This window comes from Pelobates fuscus, chromosome 1, assembly GCF_036172605.1.
Source record: "Pelobates fuscus isolate aPelFus1 chromosome 1, aPelFus1.pri, whole genome shotgun sequence".
NCBI classification, from domain to species: domain Eukaryota; kingdom Metazoa; phylum Chordata; class Amphibia; order Anura; family Pelobatidae; genus Pelobates; species Pelobates fuscus.
The window spans coordinates 117,852,479-117,876,891 of NC_086317.1; the positions used below are offsets into that span (position 1 = coordinate 117,852,479).

The 24,413-nt window shown below is 38.8% G+C and overlaps 1 protein-coding gene across 1 annotated transcript in view; it reads right to left on the reverse strand.

Moving 5' to 3' along the window:
* The window catches only part of IL1RAPL1 (interleukin 1 receptor accessory protein like 1), a 1,343,461-nt gene that overhangs the window by 492,236 nt on the left and 826,812 nt on the right, over window positions 1–24,413 (reverse strand). Inside the window, exon 4 of the mRNA XM_063444288.1 lies at window positions 8,505–8,691. Within this exon, the coding sequence (XP_063300358.1) occupies window positions 8,505–8,691 (187 nt within the window). The remainder of the gene's footprint in view (window positions 1–8,504; window positions 8,692–24,413) is intronic.

Consider the following 24,413-nt stretch of genomic DNA (forward strand, 5'->3'; position numbering starts at 1 on the left):
TTAAGATTAAACATTTCCAAGATGCAGTGCAATATAACTATTGTTTTTTTTTGTTGCCTGTAGTGTTTCCCAGCTGAAAAGTAGATTGTGCATTTAAAGCAATCGATCCATTTAAACTGTGAAATGGTTTGGGAGTTTATCTCTCATAAGCAATATGAAAGTGTCATATCACAAGTACTCATATTGCTCACTTCATTCTTCGCTACAACTAGCAAAATTATGGTGCCATATTAAATACAAAAATGAACAAAATGATGTAGATCAATCACTATAAAAAAATCAAGTTCAATCCACTCATTTTGATATATACACGGGTTAAACTCAAACGCTATACCTATTAAGCTTTTCTCATTTTGCTTATAAATAATCAGTGGGACATCTGTGTTGCATTGCTTGCATTGAGACAAATAATAAGCGTATGACTGAGAGAAGAAATGTAGAGATGCTTGCTTGATTATATATTTCCTACCTGTTCTATGTTAAATGTTGTATATATTGTATATTTTGTATTTTATTGTACACTAACTGTAACAATGCAATGATTTGTGGACCCAGGACATACTTGAAAACGAGAGAAATCTCAATGTATCTTTCCTGGTAAAATATTTTATAAATAAATAAATAATAACAGTACATTAAGTAGGTCCTGATGATTTTAAAGGGATTCTCTAGTGCCAGGAAAACAAACCCGTTTACCTGGCACGGTAGAATCCTGGAGTGCCCCCCTCACTCCAGGACTCCCACCCCACGTCACTGAAGGGGTTAAAATCCCTTCATACACTTACCTGAATCCAGTGCCGATGTCCCTCGGTGCTGGGTCAGGCTCCGCCCACACTCCTTTTGTAGACAGCCACTAGAAGAGGACTTAATCCTGCAAGGTAATTATTGCAGTTTCTCAGAAACTGCAATAAGTACCACTGTAGGGTTAAGTGACATGGGACATGTCACCTAGACCACCTCAATGAGCTGAAGTGGTATGGGTGCCTACAGTGTCCCTTTAAGGATTGCTCTTTTTATCTACTCAATGGGCATCTATATAGGCTAGATGACAAAATAACATACCACCCCCAATGCCCAGTTCCTTTTATTGTATGTATTATCATGTACAAATGTCAGCTGATACAAAACACCAGCTTACAAGAAATAGGGTACATAATGCAAACCCATCTGATTATCTGCTCTAGTCTAACAAATCGTCTGTTTTGTAGGATTATCTCCCCAAACTCCAAACACATAATTTCCATTATAATTGAATGACCATTAAGGCTGTTGACTTTACTGACACATGTGGTGATTTCGAATGAGGCTTGTCAGGTAGTGGAGGAGACTTGCAGTTACCCTCAAGGGAAAGTATACCCAGTGAGTGGTGGCTGTCATTTTATCTGCCAATGTATTTTCAACCGGTTTCTGGTTGGACCTTTAATATTACAATGGTGAAAAAAAAAAAAATTCTCTTCACAGATGTGCTATATTTATCCGCACTTGAACCTGGGACCTTTTTTCCTTGTATTCTCTACACAAGAGAAGGACCTGAAATCTTTCTAGAAAACATTGCCTGAAAGTCTCTTCAAATAAAACATCTGTGTTCAATGCATTTCTGTACACAAAAACAAGCCATATGAAGACAATTTCTCCTTTACATAACATTTAAGAGCCTCCTTCACTGCTTCGACATTAGCTAAGCTCTGTGTTTGGATGTTCCTTTTGGACTTCAGATTACAGAACTAATTTAAATGTTTTTATGGTCCTTAATCTTGTTCCTTATTTTTTCCCTGCCTTTTGAATTGCATTAGCTTTTATGCTTTACATGGATTGTGTGAAAGTCTGCTTAAAAAAATTAATCTACTACAGAAAAATGTCTGATAAGTCCAACTATATATGTATACACAAGGTTTTCGGTCGTACACCTAATGACATATAACCTGCATTATTATAGTCTTAAAGTCTTAAGTCTTAAAAAAGGGCATAAAACTATTATTCTTTCTTTAAGGGACACTCCAGTCTGAAGCTGAAAATATTATATAATATTAATTTATTATACATGTATTAAAATAAAAAATCCACAAATAGATCCACACAAATAAGCAGTGAGAAAATGTCAACAAAACAGTTCTCTCAGCTTTGGAGAAATGAAGGCCAACGGTCCAGAAGTTTACTTAAACACTACAAAAGCAACGGTTGTTTGGTTGTTATCTACTAAACCATGATTCCTCAAACTCTGGCCCTCCAGATGTTGCTAAACTACAACTCCCATGATTCTATGAATGAAATATGCTGAAAATCATGGGAGTTGTAGTTCAGAAACATCTGGAGGGCCGGAGTTTGGGGAAGCCTGTACTAATAAATAATTGCATAGGATGCATTAAAATAATACAAATCAAGCATTAAAAAAAACATTCTCACTTTTGAAGTTCATGTATTTGTTGCATTGTTTACAGCTTCCTGCAGCATGCTCAGGGACGTTTTAGCCTCGAGGAAAACAAGGCATTTGCCTTGGGCGTCATTTTCCAGGGGGCGGCAAAAAAAGCCGACCCCAAATGCCCAGGGCAAATGTCTTGTTAGCCTCGTGGCTAACTGACATGCTGGGCTGCTGGGCTGGCTGATGGGCAGGTGGCTGGCGAGGGAGCACTTTCCCCTGAGCTCTGTGCTCAGGTCCCTCGCGCCACCAGCAGAGTGAGGCTGGAAGCCGGAATATGATGTCATATTCCGGCTCCCAGCCTCACTCTGCGGGCGGCGAGCGAGGGAGCCGAGCAGACAGCTATGGGGAAAGTGCTCCCTCGCCAGCCACCCGCCCAGCAGCCAGCCCAGCAGCCCAGCATGTCAGTTAGCCACGAGGCTAACAAGACATTTGCCCTGGGCATTTGGGGTCGGCTTTTTTTGCCGCCCCCTGGAAAATGACGCCCAAGGCAAATGCCTTGTTTTCCTCGAGGCTAAAACGTCCCTGAGCTTGCTGCAGGAAGCTGTAAACAATGCAACAAATACATGAACTTCAAAAGTGAGAATGTTTTTTTTAATGCTTGATTTGTATTATTTTAATGCATCCTATGCAATTATTTATTAGTACAGGCTTCCCCAAACTCCGGCCCTCCAGATGTTTCTGAACTACAATCAGCCAGCCCAGCAGCCAGCCCAGCAGCCCGGCCGGCAGCCCCAGGGAGAGGGAGAAACCCCCCCCCCACCCAGCATTTATAAAAGGTAAGGAGGCTGGGGGGTTAAATTAAAAAAAAATGTGAGTGTTAATGTGAGTCAGTGTGTTTGTCTGCTAGTGTGTGTCTGTTAGTGTGTGTGTGTGTGTGTGTGTGTGTGTGTCTTAGTGTGTGTGTGTCTGTTAGTGTATGTCTGTTAGTGTGTGTCTGTCTGTCTGTTAGTGTGTGTCTATTAGTGTGTGTCTGTCTGTTAGTGTGTGTGTGTCTGTTAGTGTGTGTGTGTGTCTTAGTGTGTGTGTGTCTGTTAGTGTATGTCTGTTAGTGTATGTGTCTGTCTGTCTGTTAGTGTGTGTCTGTCTGTCTGTTAGTGTGTGTGTCTATTAGTGTGTGTCTGTTAGTGTGTGTCTGTCTGTTAGTGCGTGTGTGTCTGTTAGTTGGTGTATGTCTGTCTGTTAGTGTGTGTGTGTCTGTTAGTGAGTGTGTGTGTGCCTGTTAGTGTGTGTGTCTGTTAGTGAGTGTGTGTGTGCCTGTTAGTGTGTGTGAGTGTTTGTCTGTTAGTAAGTGTGTTTGTCTGTTAGTGAGTGAGTGTCTGTTAGTGAGTGTCTGTCAGTGAGTATGTGTTTCTGTCAGTGAATGTGTGTGTGTATTTAGAATGCGGGGTGGGGGGAAGGGTTAGGTGGAGCGCGGTGGGGGTGGCACCCGCGGGGGGGGGGTCTGAGTTTTGTTATGCCTAGGGCAAAACCTAGCTGCCTAGTTGATACTATAATGTTGTCATTGTTTGGATCAATAGCTGAGATTATTGCATAAACTGCTACTCAGCAGGGTTTTAGATATAGGATACTATCATGCTTGCCAGCAGGTCCATGCAGTGGAACAAAAGGCAGCTGCTACCTGTTATTAATAGCTCTAATCATAATTTTGTGAATAGAATGAAAGATAGTGGTATTACTTCAGCTCTGGTTGCAAATGGTCAACATCACCACCATATAAATATTTGGATAGGGAAGGGAAAACATAAGCTCTTTTCTCTGATCGCCATGACTAATGGTGTGGCCATATACCTGCAGTGATTTTTATTTCTGCAGCTTTGGGCATCTGTATGAGGGAATAGTGGTGGGGGATCTTTCTGCACTATTTCCTCAAAAGTCCAGGTTGTTATGGTGCTTGGAGTATACCTTTAAACCATTACATTGTTGTCCACAATGCAGATTTGTTTTAAAAAAAAGATATAAGATGTAGTAATTTTCTCTACATGCATTGGGAATGATAACTGTTTAGCGTGAGACATCTTTTTCTATGGTAACAGTTAAGATAAAAATTGGTTTTAAGACACTTTCTGCAGTAAACTACTAAGTCTTTTGACCTTGACATATAAAATATAGTTCATGTTTTTAAAGTAAATTAAATTTAATTCAATGTGGGTGGCGTGGGAAGAGAAACAAATCAAGATGAACTCTGAAAAATGCCAGTGAGTTAGATAAACTTGCTACGGCGACAAAATAGGCCAAATTATAATGTTAGCTGAAACATGTACTAATCCTTTTGGTATTCTCCAATGTCAATCACTCTTTATACTAGCTTATTAATGTTCATAAAAATGTTTTACTCTGTAAGAATGTTTATAACTTAACTATTCTGATAAGTTGGGGCAAGGTCACATCAAGGTTGAATATATCCTTATTGAATATGCAAAATGGGTGCAATCAGGGCCGGTGCAAGAATTTTTAGGTACACAGGCGGAGATGCATTTTGCCGCCCCATCACTCCCTTGATGTATACAGAGGTGCCACTTACAAACACTAGGGGGCAGGGAGACAGTGACACAGGGCTAGGGGGGCAGGGAATTAGAGCTACAATGACACAGGGCTAGGGTTACAGAGTGACACAGGGCTACGGGGGGCATGGGATTATGGGGGCAGAGTGACATAGTAATAGGGGGCAGGGATTAGGGGACAGAGTGACATAGTAATTGGAGGCAGGGATTAGGGGGACATAGTGACACAGGGTTAGGGGATTAGTGGGCCAGTGATACAGGTCTAGGGGGCTGGGGGATATAGTGACAAAGGGCTAGAGTGCAGAGGTTTAGTGGGGCAGTTACACAGACCTAGGGGGCAAGAGGACATAGTGACACAGGGCTAGGGGGGAGGGGGACATAGTTACACAGGCCTAGGGGGCAGGGGGACATAGTGGTACAGGGCAGTGACACAGGCCTAGGGGGCAGTGACAAAGGGCAGTGACACAGGCCTAGGGGGCATAGTGACACATGACTGGGGGGGGGGCAGAGTGACACAGGGCAGGGGATTAGTGAGGCTGTGACACAGGCCTAGGGGGCAGGGGGACATAGTGACACAGGCCTAGGGGGACAGAGTGATACAGGGCTAGGGGGACAGAGTGGCAGGCCTAGGTGGCAGGGGATTAGTGGGCCAGTGACACAGGCCTAGGGGGCAGGGGATTAGTGGGCCAGTGACACAGGCCTAGGGGGTAAGGGGACATAGTGACACAGGCCTAGGGGGTAAGGGAACATAGTGACACAGGGCTAGGGGGAGGGACAGTGACACAGGCCTAGGGGGCAGGGGATTAGTGGGAAGTGACACAGGCCTAGAGGGACAGTGACACAGGCCTAGGGGGCAGGGGATCAGTGGGGCAGTGCCTAGGGGGCAGGGGGACATAGTGACACAGGGCTAGGGGGACAGAGTGATACAGGGATAGGGGGACAGTGACACAGGCCTAGGGGGACAGTGACACAGGCCTAGGGGGACAGTGACACAGGCCTAGGGGGACGGGGATTAGTGGGGCAGTGCCTAGGGGGCAGGGGGACATAGTAAATCAGGGCTAGGGGGGCAGTGACACAGGCCTAGGGGGCAGTGATACAGGACTGGGGGGGGGCAGAGTGACACAGGGCAGGGGATTAGTGGGGCTGTGACACAGTGCTAATGGGATTAGGGGTACAGTGAGACAGGGCTAGGGGGAGTAGATTAGGGGTACAGTGACACAGGGCTAGGGGTGATGGGATTATTGGGACAGACTGAAACAGGGCTAAGAACAAAGTGACACACAGCTAGAGGGATGGGGTAATGAGGGGGTTAATTTAAACATCTGACATGCCGCTCTCCTTACCTGCTCACTGGTGATGCTGCCGGGCCCATCAATAGCTCTGTGTGTGTCCTGTCCAGGTACAGCAGTGACTCAATGCAGGGAAGCTGCACACTGAGCCTGAGCTCAGTTCAACTGAGACCGCAGGGGAGTTGGAATGCAGGGAGGAGGAAGCCCCGCCCATCAGACTACTCTGACATATCAGAGCAGCACTGGGAACCGGGCCGCAAATCAGGAGCAGGAAATATTTTTAATATGCGAGTCACAGGCAAAGGGCCCAGGATTCGGATTTTTGCGCCCCCCCTCGTGTTGCGCCCTAAGGCGGCCGCCTGTGCCGCCTTATGGACGCGCCGGCCCTGGGTGCAATGACTCTTTTCCTGTTCTGTTAATTAAAGAAACATGATGGGCAACACCTGTCCCCTTAATTTGTTTACATTAATCTGTTTCTATGATTTCCAAATACTTTCTACATGTCAGCATTTCCATTAGATACATATTGGTGCCTGTAGTCTAGGTTGGATAAATATAATTGCGGTTGTCTCACTCACTGTAATTGCAAAACTGTCTTACAAAAACAAGAATACAAAAATTCCCAAATGTTTCATTTTTGAAGATATCTAGTTTTAATTGTCCAGTAAATACATGAGCAGTGACATATCTGGACTAAAATCTGAACCACAGATGTTTCAGAAATGTTAATATACTTATTGAATCCCATTCATATTAGACAAACTGGGACATGGATGCAACCCTTGCACTACCTACTAACCCTAATACTAACCCTAAGATAGCCCAGACACAGAAACAAACTACATTATCACACTTACTCCACCCCTAAAAAAACATGTATTATACAATATACATAACACTGTGCCATTTATTAGCAGACAATAAGGATATCAAGGGAGGGACATTCAAAAGCACTTGACCCTCAGTCTCATGCTTTCAAATGACAACCCCTAGATATAATTACTTTCCCTTTGCAAACTGTTTACCAATATGTTTCCTCCACCATTGATCTACTAGGAGGTAGTTTGGTGGTCTCCCTATTGCTGCTCTATGTGTGACCAGTGTCACTGTCTGGTAAATAATTAGTGTGTCAGTGTCTGGCTTCCGGGGCAGCCTCTTTCCAATTAATAAGGTACCAAGGGACATGGGCATGTCTAATACTTCATTTTTAACTACTCATGTCTATCATTCTATCATACCATTTGCTATCATACCATTTGCTATCATACCATTTGCTATCAGCATTACTAATGTTTACATTTATTGCAAATTCTGTTTATTTAGAATGTCTTATCTCCTGTTCTGTTAATAGCCTTCTAGAGCGCGCAGTAGCCTCTTATGTGTGATTAATGTTCATTTTACAGAGCAAGATATAAGAACATTTAGAGTAAGTTACACCTGATTAAAAATCAAACCATTTGTTTTTCATGCATACTGTGTCAGTCACAGCTAGATAAGGTGTGGCTAGGGCTGCATAAGCAGGAGCAACAGTGATTTAACTAATAATTAGCAGAGAATTGAGCAGTGAGACTTCAGAGGCATGATCTATACACAAAAACTGCCTCATTAAGCTGCAGTTGTTTTGGTGACTATAGTGTTCCTATAATTTAGTTTTTAGAGAATTAGTATGCCAGTTTTGTTCAACTTGATTCTGCCTTGTATTAAAAGTGAAGAAGACCTGCAGGGATGACTAAGAAACAAAAATGCTATAATGGCTATTAAAGGGACAGTCCAAGCACTAACCCCTGGTGGCATCCTACTGTAATATGGTGAACTATCATCAAAACTCTTGTCAACCTACCTGGATCCACCTGCCAACTGCAAGCCACACTAAAACTGTTTGACAGCTTACAGTGCGTCAGTGCTAGGGCACTGCTGGCACCATAATCATTACAGCAAGCCATAGTGGTTATGGTGCTTGGTGTGTTTCTTTAATGAAGCCCCCCCAAAAGATACATTGGGTTTTTACTAACTGTAATGAAAATAAAAAAACACATATATTTTATATTTAACAGTAGAAGCTACATTAGCCCCCCTCATTGAAAGACTTTGCACACAGCATCTCACTACGGAATGTTTAAAGTAGCATTCTTTCTCACCTTTTAATAATTCAAAATGCACACAACTGTGAGAAAGTAGCGAGAACAGAAAAATCTGAAAAGAAATAATAGCAGTAACAGTAAATCATATTGTGCACTGCTGAACATTTTGAGCCCCGTATGTGGTAAGTAAATTTGAATGGAGTTCATACTGTACCTTATACCATTTTATTTCTGGTTCCCTGTATGGCATTATAAAATCTTCTATTTCTGGACATAAGATCTCCTTGCTTTTACTTAGTTCAGCCTTTTCAAAGTATTTCATTTTGGAATTGTAACAGAACCCGGTGTCATTGTCCCCTACTGCCAACGAAATAGAAACTTTCATGCAGTAAGTTGAGTTTCTGCAAAAAAAAAAAAAAGGATACTTTATAATAATGAGGCAACATACTTTTTTCCATTATTTGTTAATTTAGTTTTTCATCATCAATTAGTATTTGTAAAATAACAATAGTGCCCATAGTGGTTGAAGTTGAATAAGAGATAAATGTTACGAATTCTATAGCTTCGAGTTATAATTCATCTTCTATCACAAATTATGCACAAGTCTGTCAAATTGGTTTATTTTACATTTTCATCTATTAATGCCTAAGCAACAAAGCTTTGGAAATAAATCACAGCTGTACATGTCGGCATTCCATTTATATAACCAACAGATGCAAGGAATTATTTCAAAACAATAGTTTTCGGTTTCAGTAAACCAGATTAATTAGTATTAGCTCAGAAGATCAACTTGATTTGAAAGTCCCATTTTTCTTCATTCCAATGAATGGATTAACAAGTGACTTTTGTTATACCGTTTATTAGTTTTCTGGGTGCTGATGTACTATTTAATCCATCTCCTAAGTGAACTTTCAGGTTTTAGATATCATTCCAATTTGTGTCGTTCTGATACACTTACACAGTATTGTTCTGTTGTCCTCTTTCATTTTTGTCTAAATAATGTCATTGTTTTAACCCATTTAAATTCTTTTTTTCTGTCATTAATTTGCATATGATAAAAGTTTTTTAATTGTAAAAAACAATTTTGAAACTCATACAAAAAACACAGTAGATTAAAATGTCAAAGCAATCTAAAAAAAAATGCAGAATTATTATCAGAAATAACGTCTGAAGCACCAAGATTGCCTTCATACCTAATTTAATCTTTCTGGCTATATTTGACCCCAAGGAGCTTATTAATCAACAATTTTAATGTCTCTAAGATGACATAAATTAGAACTTCCTTTGTTTTTATGTGTTTTTTCATTCATCAAGTGAAATAATTTTAGGAGTGTATATTATGCTTCATAAAGGGGAAGATTTTGTCTGAGTCAAAATTGTCTCAGTGGAGACCACTATGGAGGTTTAATAGATTACAAAATAAATATTAGTCTCTTGGCATCCTGCTATCATTCCAGCCTAAGCATTCTCTACTATTTGTAGTAGACATATTTCATAACAAGACATGATGTCAGAAAATACTCTGTCATTTATACTACTATAATACTGACGCACCAACTCATTTGTGAGTAAATACCCCAACGGTATGAAATGTGTTAAGTGTATTTCCTCTTAGTCTTGTGGTCATCTTTCCTAGTTTGCTGTGTTTTTGTGTGTGTTTATTTTAGGAATGTTGTGATAAACTCTACTATTACATACCTTATTTCCTGGAGATTTTTTTTTTTTAGAGGGGGGAAGAGGGAGATTTCCCACACAAGTCAAACTACTGCTGTGAACTGTAACAGTTCATGAGACTAAGTATGACTCACCACTTTCAGTTTATTTTTATTTTTTCATGATGTGAGGACATTTCATCCCCTGAGCAAGTTTTTTCCATGAGGCTTGTATAGTCATGTGCATAATGAATTCCCTTGTCAATTACATTGCTCTTCATTTTTTATGTCTCTAGTCAATGTTTTGTTTTTGTATGTGTGGTTTTTATGTGTTGTTTTTACGTTTTTATTTTAGTTTTTGTTTTAGTACAATTGTATTTTGTTAGGATAACCCAAGTTTTTGACAGAATTTTAACATGGATTTTGGATGGTTGGACTGCTATTGGAGTTTTAAGATCATTAGCTACCAAAGGTTTTTAATCGTGTAGAACCAGGGAACTGTGCTTACCCTGGTTCTGTTTGGGGTAAAGGGTATATAAGAAATACATGATTTTGAATTAGGGGTAAAGGGCTATGGCACCTACTGACCCGATAAGAATTAGTATTAGGGGACTGTGCATCCCATGATCATTTTATTATTGCGTAAAGAGGGTTAAGAATTGCATTTCCCTCCATCACACCAACCATGGAGAGGAGGAAGGAGTAAGGTTAATTGGCAACTTGTCTTGCTTAATATTGGATATAGTGAACCAACGCATTTTTTTTTAAATCTCCCACTTACCGTGAAGCAAACTGTTTTGAAAGAGTCATTTAGATCTACTGATAAACACTGAGTACTCCAAATATTTATTTGCAAAATATTGTTTTACTAGGAAAGATACATTGATTTTTTTTCTCAATTTCAGAAGTGTCCTGAAGATATATATTTTTTTAAAACATGCATTTTATACAATTTGCCTTCTCAATATTACTACCCACTGAAAGGATTTAAATAACTTTAGTGTGCACTAGGTAATCTGGTTTGTGTTGTACATCCAGTAAGACCTTATGCCTAGTCATTTAAGCTATAAGAGATATGCAAAAACTCTGTCTTTTTATATCCTGCAAACCACACTATCTAGTCCAGGGGTAGTCAACCTTTTGATACCTACTAGAAAAAAAGAAGATGGGGCAGCGCTATATAACAGAGGAAGGAAGGCAGCATTCCTAAAAGGGAAATTCTCTCCAAAAACCCTTAAAACAATGGTAAAAATAGGCAATAGGCCGACGTCTACCGGACACTTCCCCTTTCACACCCCATTTCTTTTTCTGATATTGTTTCGACATATTATACTTTTTAATATGTTAAGCTCTCTTATATATATACTATTGTTTTCATATGGTTACATGGTTGTTACTTTATTTTAATTGTATGTCTTTCTATTTCAATCTTATGTTGTAATCATCACAGTGACCATGTGATCATGACGTCATCTACCCGCCACAATTCAATTTTATCATGTTTTTTTATCATATAAAATACTGTGTATAGCAGGTATATGTTTGATAACCACTTGAAAAAGCCCTTTTTGGGAGAAACGCATTGTGGATTGTTTTTATTTGTTTTATGTGCCATATTCCTTGCTTTTTATTACCTGGCATCCTGTTTTACAACTCCAGTGAGGATCTCACCAAGGATCCCAGGTGGGGATTATACCAACTATGCTGATAAAACTGAGTGGGTTATCTGCTCAGTAAATTGTGAGTACATTTTTTATCTTTATTACTCCTGGTTTATCCTTTTATGCAGTGAGCACTATTTGTTGCTTTTTATTTTTATTTTTTGGTTTTATATACATCCGGCTACTACAACATCCGTGGAGTGTACCTTCCAGCGATACCCTTGTAGTGGGGGACTAAAACCACTATATGCACACTACACTAGAGCTGGTTTGAGCTCTAATACATGTGAGTACAAAATTTGGATTTCTTCTAAGATTTGCCCACTTTTTTGGACTTATTGCACTATTGAATGTTTTGCTTTTTCTCCTTACATATACCCATGAAACCTGCGCATCTATGTGAATATCAAGGTTGAAGAGGTACCCATACTTACCAAGGCACTGAGAGACTTTCCTTTTTTCTTCGGTATTTTAGGTTAGCTACTTTTATATTTAGATATCTGTATGTTATATCTATTACTTATTTCTAGTGCTCTTATTTTGTTATTTGGTGGTTATTTGTATTGGCGCACCCTATATTTTTGCCTATTTTTACTTGTGATACAAGTAGGAGGTTTTAAAAGAAAATATATGTTCTTAAATTAATCTGATTTTTTCTATGTGTGTCTCTGATGTGCTGTTTGTATGAAGGGTGCTGTGTGTGTGTGTTTGTGTGTAAAGGGTGTAGTGTGTGAGAGAGGTGCAGTATGTGTGTGGGGTCAGTGTGTGAAGGGTGCTGTGTGTGGGGGGGGGGTGCTGTATGTGGATGAGAGAGGTGCTGTGTGTGTGAGGTGCTGTGTGTGAGAGAGAGGATCTGTGTGTGCATGTGTAAAGGGTGCTGGGTGTCTGCAAATGGGCAGTGCATGTGTGAAGGAGGCAGTGCATGTGTGAAGGAGGTAGTGCATGTGTGAGGGGGTGTGCGTGTGTGAGAGAGTTGGAGGGTGTGAGAGGGTTGGAGTGTGTGAAAGGGCAGTCTGAGTGTGTATGAGTGGGCAGTGCATGTGTGAGGGGTCAGTGTGTGAGGGGTCAGTGTGTGTGGGGTGTAGTGTGTGTGAGGAGGCAGTGTGTGTGAGGGGGAAGTGTGTGTGTGTGAGGGGGCAGTGTGTGTGTGTGTGTGTGAGAGGTGGCGTGAGTGTGTGGGGTGTAGTGTGTGTGAGGGGTGTTGTATGTGTGTGGAATGTGTGTAGGTGGGGGAAATGTGAAAATCTATCTTAATGTCTCCCCCTCCCTACTTCTTACCTTTTACCAGGGAAGAAGGACATACTGCCGCAAGCCCTTGTGGTCCAGTGGTGGCATGTTCACTTTAGCCTGCAGCTCCTCCGGCTGCAGGCTGACGCTCCTTAGGAATACAGAGCCTTCTTAGGCCATGAAGTAAGTTCCAGCCCGAGAGGGCTTAGAGCAAGGCTGGATCTCCCCTGCAGGCCTTGGTCCATAGTCATCGAGGCCCACTGGAAGTTTTCTGCAGAATCCACCACCGCCTGCCTAAAATCCCAAACCACCCACTAGTGGGTGGTAGGGACCAGGTTGACCACTACTTATCTAGTCAATATATAATGGCATTGCAGTTTGTTTGTTTTTTATTTAATTACATTTTATTTTTTTATGGTTTCCCATGAAGTTGTTTTCCTCTGATTTTGTTCTGTTCCCCATATCCCATGTGTAATATGTAAGGATGCACAAAATATTTGCTAAAGAAAACCGTAATGTTTATCAAAATCAAAACTGCATATATACAAATAATCAAATCCTTTGTTTATACATAGCTTTCTGAAAATGTCACCAAATGTAAATAGAATGTCCACATACTAAACATATGTGCATGCTGTGGCGGAAGGGTTGAGTTTTCAGTTTTTTTGTTTTGCTTTTAGGCATCGGAATGGCAATTTATTTGTGTTAAGACAGGGCTACTTACTTGACAAACATTCAAATGAAAATTCAAATTTTAAGAACAAAATAGCTAAAATAGAAGCATAAATGACTTGGAAAGTGCTTCTAAATTTAGCTAATATGGCCTTAAAATTCTAATTTGCTTTCAATTCATTTTTAATTCCTAACCATTTTTGCTTTAGTAAATAACCCTGTCTTTATACTGAACCTTCAACAAATCCACTGTTTGTGCAAGAATATATATTGAACCACAGGACATCAGCAAATCAGAGGAGGTAATATCCAAGCAAACAAAATATCAAACCAGACCATTTATGTCTTTATGCTTTGAGTGTTCTGGACTCTTCTGTAATATATTACTTTTGAAACACTGTGTAGTTCTGACAAAAATAAAATCAATACAATATGGCATTTACAACAGTATAGGCTAATTGGAATTCAGCAGTTCTCATTTTTGCAATACTATAAAGTAGGACCAATAAAAAAAAGGTTTTGTGGTGGTGATGGGAAATTGTGAACTAAGAATTTAAGTTTAAGAATATAAGAGGCAAAACCGCAAAATGCATGTGAGATTTTAAAGTATGTAAAATAGACTTTAGAACTGACTTACATGTGGCTGTGTTTAGCTATAAATATGATTATACAACATTTTCATAATAGTTCTCCCTTTCTGCTCATTGAAATGCAATTATAACACTAAAAAGTAAATCTAAGTAACTGTAAAGGCAGTTATTCCTGTAGTTTTAAAGATTTTTTTGTGTGTTGAGTGTATTTGCCATGCTGTGTAATATGCTGTGTAATATGTCTGTGTTTTAGTAACTTGAAACATCTATACCATTTTTACTATATTTTTCTCCAAATTTTCTAGAAATGTTTTTTTTTTAAATACTCTACAAAAAAACAAAATGAGCTGCTAAACTTGTAAACCAGTTTTTCTTCAATCTACTAGTGATGACTGACAAATACTATACGCCACTGCCACTTAGTGACTTAATAATATAAGCTGTACATCATCAGAATAGTAACTAGGAGTATCCTTCCAAAATTATATATACACTACATGTTTAAAAAGGGACAGTGAAAATATATATATATTTTTTGCCTCTTTAAAAAAACACTTCTTGAATATGCTGTGCAATTTTGGGCACCTGTTCTAAAGAAGGATATTATGGCACTAGAAAAAGTGCAGAGGCAGGCTATTTTAATAAATAAATAAAAGGAATGGAACATTTTAGTTATTAAGAAAAGTTAACCAATTCTGTTTAACCCCTTAAGGACCAAACTTCTGGAATAAAAGGGAATCATGACATGTCACACACGTCATGTGTCCTTAAGGGGTTAATTTAAAAAAACGGTACCTCAGAGAGACTATTAAGAAATATACTCAGAACCAATACACACCATTGTCTGGAAACTATCCATAAACCAGACTATATATAGGACACAAGGTAACACATAAGACTGGAATAAAGAAGATTTAGTCTAAGACAAAGGAAAAGAACAATAAGTATTTGGAATTTTCAGCGGTTTTATCAGAGTCTGCATAGATGTTAAAACTGTACAGAGTCTGTACAGATGTTTTTGAATACTTGCAAAAAAAACATAGGATATCATTTTTAATTTGTGGGGTAATAGCTTCTTGATCCAAGGGGAGATCTGACTTCCATTTGGGGTCAAGAAGGATTTTTATTTTTTAATTTGTTGCAAAATTGGATGTGTTTGAAACAGTTTTTTGGGCCTTGTTTTGGATCAACTGCAAAAACAGATGTGAGAAAAGCTCAACTTAATGGAAACATGTCTCTTTTCAACTATGTAACTATGCAAATATGTAACTACAATAGACCGGAGCAGACTGTAGTGGTCATGGTGATTTGAATGTTACTTAAAGCGTAAACGAGTCCAGGGAGCTCTGTGGTTTACATTGATTTACACTTCTGTTTTGTTTTACCAAGTTATTGTAACCCTGTACTATAGGAGTAGGACACAACAGTTGACTACTAGTCAGAGAAAACATAAGGTACTCAAAGCTTACAATTCTTGCTAGATGAATATGTATTCTCTTTTCAATGCTGTTTCATCAGTAAAAGGGAAACACAAGTATAGCAAATAAGCTCAATATTAAAATCAAATATGAATTATATGATGGTTTAACAAATAAGACTACTTTACATACATTACAGAAGTATACTGTTAGCATACCGCTAAAATAATAGTTTATTATATGAATGCTAATAAAAAGCAATGATTTTAAATATATTTATATATTAAATAAAAGAATAGATTTTCTGTAAGAGGTCTGTCTGGAAAAAGTCCTGCCATTGTTAATATAATGAGAACTGTTTACGTGACATCAATGTAACCTGGCAGTCAAGGAGAGTGGACTGGAATGCGCAAGCATGAACAATGATGAATTCACTGTACTAGTCAGTAGACGTGCTAGATGTCATTGGGTGAGTATGTGTACTAGTTAAAATGACTGAGCAAGTAGAACAACGATTCTGCATCACATTTTGTGTTAAAGGGATACTCCAGTGCCAAGAATACAAAAGTGTATTCCTGGCACCATAGCTCGCTCTGCCTCCCCCCTCCGTTGCGACCCCCCCCTCCCCGGTGAATAAATTAATGCTCTCCTATGGGAAAAAATCTGACGCTGGATGTCATCATGCAGAATGTGAGGACGTCCAGCATCAGGTATTGGACCAAAGGTCCACTTTGATTGCGGAAGCCCTCTGGTAGATAGCCACTGTGGACATACTTAGTTTCTCTGGAACTTCAAAGTTTAACATTGCAGCACTAAGTGCATAAGGGACATTGCACCCAGACCACTTCAATGAGCTGAAGTGGTCTGGGTGCCTACAGTGTCTCTTTAAGCTTGAACATTCCTCTGTGGAAGCTATTTGGATGAGTCAGAAAGCTTTCAGGGATGATGCAATGAGAGCAATACAAATAAACTTGTGGCACAAACGCTTCAAAGATTGTAGAGAATCTTTTAAAAAGATTTGGCACCCTGCAACTTCTAGCTTTTCCCAAAACTAAAATCACCTTTGAAAGGGAAGAGATTTCAGAGCATCAATAAGATTCAGGTAAATACAATGAGGCAGCTGATGACAATTTCAACAAAGGATTTTGCAGGGTGACTGAGGCATCGTTGTCCTATGTACAATGTTTCTTGTGTCTTGTATCTTGTTCAATAAATGTCTCTATTTTTCATATTACATGGTTGGATACTTTCCAGACAGACCTTGTATGTTTGTTTGGAATGCAACATTTTATTAGTTTTAGGTGTTTTGAATTTCCTTGCTTTCATAATATCTAATTTTCTCCCATAATTGAATTTTATTCAGGATTTTGTTTGGAATGATACACTGAATGTGATGTTTACCATTCCCAAGGATGTCAGGATGATGTGACACATAGCATATCCCTAGAATGAAGAAATATTTTTCATACTAAAAATATTACTAAGTTTTACATTTCCAGCACAGTCTAACATAGCAAGGTCACCACAGAGTATGAGAAATTAAATGTGAATAGGGACACCAGTTTAAAATGAATGCTCCTTAATACAAAATGAAAGATGGAATGTAAAGAAAAATATATACATGACTCAATGAGGTCCTGATTATACAGACTTGAATAAACAAAGACAATTATTATTAAGCATTTGAAATTAAGGCTTTTCTCATTCTATGCAATTTCAGTCAGCGTTGTACCTGCCGGCCATGATTGGGGACAGGTTGGACACTTGGAGCCCCTCTTTTATCAATATTGTTGGTACATGGACTATTTATGTAGTACATGAATTGAGAAGTATTTGGTATTGTTTAATTTGTTTTTGCATTATCTACAGAATTTTAAACATTAAACATTGTTTTGATATAACTGGCAAAGCCTTGGATGTTCTTTGACATTTTATTTCTATTTGTTACTTGAAAATTCTAACACAGGACAGCTAAACTTGCAGAAATTAAGGATTGTTACCTATTGGCAAACACCTTTGCAGATTAAAATTTAAGACGACCTTGAAAAGTTCAAATCTCTGTGAGTTTCAGTCTTGTCTTGTATTTATATATTCATCAATAATGGGCATTCTACACTTGATGCCTTTCACCTTTAACCTACCTTTGATAAACAACTGCTTCCTACTTATTATGTTAATAACTTGCATATAAATGGGCATAAACAATATATGACTTAAAGTTGCACTGACAACCCCCTCCGCCATATTGACTGTGCTGTAATTTCACTAAAATTTCAATCCAGTCAAGAGATATACTGAGACAAAGTAAGAACTACTTTGTCTCAGTATATTTACTCTGCCTGACACTTCTTGACACTCGGCAGAGCCAGCGCCGTCTAGAAGTGTCAATCCCCCAGCAGTCACCAGTGATGACAACAGGGAATTGGCTCTATGGTAGTGATGTCAGATCCTGGTGCTGATGCACCAGGGGCAGAAGAGGACCTGATGGAAGAAGATGGAAGCACGTGCCAGGGACAGGTTCATGTAAGTAAAATTCACCTTTTCCTGCACCCCCGCCATCTGACCCCAAGTAGTGATGTCACCATCAGGGGTTACAAATTATGCAAAGTCACCAGACGGGGGCAATGCCACGTTAAAATAGCACTATAATTGTGTATCTGTAATGGTTACTGTATTACAGTAGTATATGCATACTCCAGAGCAATTTATAATTACAAAAACTCTCTTTCTGCCATAATGTTAGTTAAAAAAAAGAGAGAGAGAGAGAGTGGGAGAATACAAGTTTGTGTAGACAGCCAGACAGATGGACATTCTTGGAAATGTAATTTGCTTAAGATATCTAAGTAAATACATTGTGAAGTCTTTAAAATAAATGAAGTCAGCTACACTGAAACATATAGCAGCAGCTGCTGAAGGTCTATTGCTAAGAAAATAATACCACAAAAGTACAGAAAAAAAGCACATTATTAAGATCTGTTCTTTGTCTCGTTTGTTATTTTGAGTTCTAGGACATACACGGCATGCTTAAATGATTAATTTGTACTGTGGACTCTATGTGGTCTAATGCAGAATATGGAAGCTTACACCTTCAGCAGGAAAGCAGCATAAAAGACTACAATTTTCGCAAACTGTTCTCTAAATTCACCTGACCCCTAACAGATTGAAAGTGGCACCTGCTGGTAGTTAGGCATATTAACTATACTCAGTCTTATTTCAGAAATCTACAAACTTACTGCAGATTTCTCGCAGGTTAGAAAAATCACAAAAACGTATTTTAAGTAGCAATTTTTAAAGAGCTGATTTAGTTTATTGTACACGTGTGAAATGCTGGACCTCAAGTTGTTTAGTGAACTGCAACTCCTATAAACCTTTGCCAGTGTCTTGCTTTTGAGATTACGGGCGTTGAAGTCCACTTGAAGTCTTGTATTCGACTACATCAGAAAACATCATTTAAGGAGAACAAAAAGACAAACTGTTGCTTTAACATCTTCAACACTAGAGACATTTTGTATTGACAATTTTATGAAACATGTACGTTTAGTGTTGATGAAAAAGTATAGATTTTCTTTGAACAAAAAAAAGCAGTTTTGACATACTGTATGAGTTGTGTATCGTTGGAGCATCAACTGCAAGACACATTGCTAAAGGTTTTCATGTATATGACTGACTCTTGCCTAGCCCTTCTGACCCCATTTTGAATCATAGGAAAGAAAAATAAATGATATCGATCTGTTATATAGTGTCAAAAATATAATATTTCTTCTCTTTCTAAATATGACGGTTTATTGTAACTTTAAAAATAAACGTGTGTGATATCAACTTTAATTAAATTTGAAAAAGGATGAAGTAACACAGTTGTATACAGTGCCCTCCACAACATTGACACCCTTGGTTAATATGAGCAAAGAAGGCTTTGCAAAAATTGTCTTTATTGTTTAACCTTTTGATATTTTGTTAAAAAAAAATACACAAAAACACTCTGCTCCCGTGGATACTATCGACTTCATCTGTGCTATAGATAAGCAAAATTACTGTTCAGTCTAATAAAAGAGAATCATAAGGGAAAGTTTAGAATGAAATACAATCAAGGGAAATATGTAAATTATATGAGCTAGGTGCCTTTAATTTGCCAACAAGCATGGGTGACTCAACATAGTACCTCTGTCATGCTAAAATCCCCAACTAAGCTAGAGAATAGATCGAGTACATTCATGACATGAGATGTAAGACCTCTGTATCGTTGGAGTGACTCAAGACCAATTATTGAACTAGGCACATTTTAGCCTTTCTGGATAATTTAAAATTGGAATCTATTTGCATTTATAATAGATAAATGTAAATAAGCATTCCCTGGGACACTGTGCCAGATTCTTTCACACCAATTATCTATATCTATATAAGTAACTAAATCCTACTTTATATTATGTGAGTTATATTTCAAATGGAAAAAAAAAATTCTCCTGTAATGAGATGTTAAGATGGTATGATAACCCATTCACTACTGACTCTATAGTTTATTTAAGTCATAGAAGGCATAGCTGGGATGGAAACTTATAATAAATTAGTTTTGGTTATAATTTTTTCCCCTATGCAAAAAATGCTCGGACCTAGCTGGCAACCTGAGCGGGTCTACAGGATGCTATTACATTTTTGTATGTTTTTCATTTTCAATTAATCCTTCCTAACACTCACAATATTTATTGAGCAACCAGGGCAACTGTAAAGGTTAGCAGCTTCATTATATTCCCACCCCTGAAAATCTTCTCCTTTCATTCAGTCAGTTCTCCAATGGCGTCACAGCATTCCATACAGCAAAAGCAGGGAGCGGCAATGGTATGTTCCCTCTTGACATTACCTCCCTGACTCCCTCTGCCTGCTTGCAATGTGCCTCTGCCTGTGGGCATTGCATAGTTTGTCTCCACATACACTCTCCCATAGAGCTTTTCTAGAGATTGGAATATATAGAATTCACAAAGCTTGTGTAACCATTGCTACTTCTCTGCCCTCTCTTCCTCATTCTACCGGGGTGGTCCAGCTATACTTTGTGCTTGTCTACTTTCTGATTGACTACTTTGTACTATGAAAATAATATTGGAATATTATGTGAGGTTGATTGTATTTTGCCTTAAGCAGTCTGTTTATATCATGCAATAAATGTATGTATCTATGTGTGCTTTGTTGCTTGGATGAAAGCATTTGTGCAAACGTATGTATGTAGGTAAGTATGCATAAATGTGTTACACGTGTGTGTGTGTATGTATTTTGCTTGGCCTAGACCAGCAAAAATACATTCTAGATGCTTTGTTTTGAATCAGTCATTGAAAATAATAAACAACTATTATTATTATTGCCATTTATATAGCACCAACAGATTTCATAGCGCTTCACAATATTATTAGAGGGGGGATTTAACCATAAATAGGACAATTACAAGAAAACTTACAGGAACGATAGGTTGAAGAGGACCCTGCTCAAAGAAGCTTACAGTCTATAGGAGGTGGGGTATAAAACAGGAAAGGACAGGAAATAGCAATCAAATAAGTTGGGAGTGAAGCAGAGCTGGAGGAGAGAGTAAAGTGTTGCCTTTTAGGAGAGAGTAAGAGACAGGTATGCGAGGAAGAGGTTACTATGGGAGGCCATAAGTTTTCCTAAAGTGATGGATTTTGAGGCACTTCTTAAACAATTGAAGACTAGGGGAGAATCTGATGTTGGTAGGCAGGCTATTTCATAGGAAGGGAGCCACCCGCGAGAAGTCCTGCAAGTGTGAGTTGGCCGTACGGGTGCGAGCAGCGGACAGTAGAAGGTCACGGGCAGAGCAGAGAGACTGAGAAGGAGCATACCTATGGATCTGTGAAGAGATATAAGAGGGGCTAGAATCGTTCAGTGCTTTATAGGTATGGGTTAGAACTTTGAATTGACAGAGGTGTGAGAGGACCAACTAGAGTGGAAAATCAGTCTGGCGGCAGCATTCATTACAGACTATAGCAGGGCAATATGGCTTTTGGGAAGACCAATTAGGAGAGGGTTACAATAATCCATGCAGGAAATTACTAGAGCATGGACAAGCTCCATGGTATCTTGCGTAAGAAAGGAGCGGATGCGGGCTATGTTTTTAAGATGGAATCTACAGGATTTGACAACATACTGAATGTGAGGCTCAAAGGTGAGGCCAGAATCAAGTATGACGCCAAGACAGCGCGCTTGCAAGGATGGACTTATGTGGATACCACCTACTTGAAGGGAGAGCGAAAGAGGAGGATCAGTATTAGGATGAGGAAAGACATGGAGCTCAGTTTTAGAGAGATTGAGCTTCAGAAAGTGGGAGGACATCCAGTCAGAGATGGAAGAAAGGCAACCAGTGACACGTTGCAGGATGGCAGGGGAGAGGTTCTGGAAGGAAAGATATATGTGGGTGTCATCAGCATACAGGTGGTAGTGGAATCCAGAGAGGCAGTATAAAGTGAAAAGAGAAGGGGACCAAGGACAGAGCATTGGGGGACTCCAACTAAGACAGGATGATGGAAGGAGGTATCTTTAGAAAAGGAGACACTGAATGAGCGTTGGGAGAGCTAAGAGGAAAACTGTGAGAGGACAGAGTCACAGAGACCAAGTGATTGAAGAGTTTGAAGAAGGAGAGCATGATCAATGGTGATAAAGGCAGCAGAGAGGTCAAGAAGAATTAGTAGAGAGTAGTGGCCTTTGGATTTAGCTGTGATTAGGTCATTAGTAACTTTGATAAGAGCAGTCTCAGTAGAGTGGAGAAGGCGGAAGCCAGATTGAAGAGGGCCAAGGAGAGAGTTGGAATTGAGGAAGTGAGACATACGGGTAAAGACAAGTCATTCCAGAAGCTTTGAGGAAAAAGGGAGCAAGGATATGGGACGATAGTTTGAGGGGGAGGACGGGTCAAGATATGTTTTTTTCAGGTACTACAGTGGTGTATTTAAGTTCAGCAGGGACAATGCCAGAAGAGAGAGAGCAGTTGAAGATGTGTGTTAAGGAAGGCACAAGACAGGGGGAGATAAGGTAAAAATGGGACAGAATCGAGCGACAAGTGGTGGGGCGAGAGGAAAGCAGAAGCACAGCCACCTCTTGTTCAGTAGCTGGGGAGAAAGTCTGAATCTTGTCAGTAAAGGGCATGAAAAACTATCGGCTGTAAGGTTAGTTTAGGGGATGGCCACAGCAGAGTAAAGAAGGGAGTTAAAGGTGTCAAAAAGATGCCTGGGATTGCTGGAGCATGAACGAATGAGAGAGGAAAAGTATGACTGTTTGGCGAGGGCAAGGGCTGCGCTGTATGAACACAATATAAATCTATAATGGAGATAGTCTGCCTGGGTGTGTGACTTCCTCCAGGAGCGTTCAGCACAACGGGAGCATATTTGTAATCCTAGCAACACTTGCATCTAAGTTCTAGATTACAGAAATTGCTTTAGCTCATACTACTTATTCAATGCATTCAGTGATAAGAATTGCAATTCAACATCATCTGGTAAAATTTTCATGTAACTAGCCTACAAAATAAATATCAGTGAATTCATATTTTCACTCCTTAGTTAAAAAAATAAATCAAAATTCATGATCCTCTTAAATACGTGCAACAAGCTTATTATTAGATATTTCTCATAACCAGAGGCATACTTATGTCACTTGGCACCCGGGGCTGATATGTATGTTGACACAGAGTTTAAACTTCGCTCTACACCCACTCATCCCTTTGTGTGTATCTTCTGATTCTTCTTCATGTGTCTTAACCCTCTCTTGTATTTCTTTAACCATGTTAGTTTTTTATCTAAGCAATCATGCATGCACTCACGCAGAAATATGAACACACTCTCAATCACATACACAAAAACAAATACACAGTCACATATAAAGACACACAAACACAAATTGCCATAACATACATAATCTTTATGGGGATAAAAGGTCTTAAGTAAATATGCATGGCTTCACAAGGTGCAACATTTGCACATTTTGCATATTTCTAAGGACTTTTTTTTCTAGGAGGAAAGCACATATAACATCTTCCCTCCTTTCCCTATAATTAGCTATATGAATCTAGAATATCTAAATATTTGTTTGACATCATATTGCAGATAAAGCTCTCAGTTGAGGTAACTATGTCGGCAATATCTATAGAGTGCCTTTTCTTTGTGAGTAATTTTATTAATTATTGTAAATTATTATTGAATATTGCATATACAACATAAGAAAGCATTTTGCATCATGATGAGACATTTCTTTATATATATATATATATAGTGTAATTGGATCCCAAAGACATTACGAAAGAAAGAAAAATACTCAAACCCTTACCTGACAGCCATATTCACACATTACAAAGAAGAGACATCACAAGTGTTATTTTCATGGGCTATAAATAGTAGTTGGACATTATGCAAACAGTGATTCTGGCCATATGAGTCATTCAATTAAATTACACATGAAAATATAACATGGTCTCTCTGATTTAATACTTATTCTGACGTGGATGCAATGTTTGAGGGATTAGTACTGCACGCTTGTCAGTTGACAGCTAAATAAATGCAAAAATAAATTGTACATTTCTGTAATATTTGCTCATAAACAAAATTGGGAGATTGCATAAAAGTACATTTGAATAAATTCTTAATATAGCATGTTTTTATCTGGGTTATTTATGTTATTAGTCAATTAATACTGGGTTATTAGTAAATTTCTAATTTTTAGCCAAAGTAGTTCTCCTTTGACACTTTATTTTAAATTTGCTTTGATTTCACTTTGAATTCTTAACAATTCTCACTTTGGTAAGTGACCCCTCTGGTATATTTATGAATTAGGCCAGGGGTATGGAACCTTCAGCAATCTAGATGTTTTCGACTACATCTCCCATAATGTTCTTACAGCCACAATGCTGGCAAAGCATC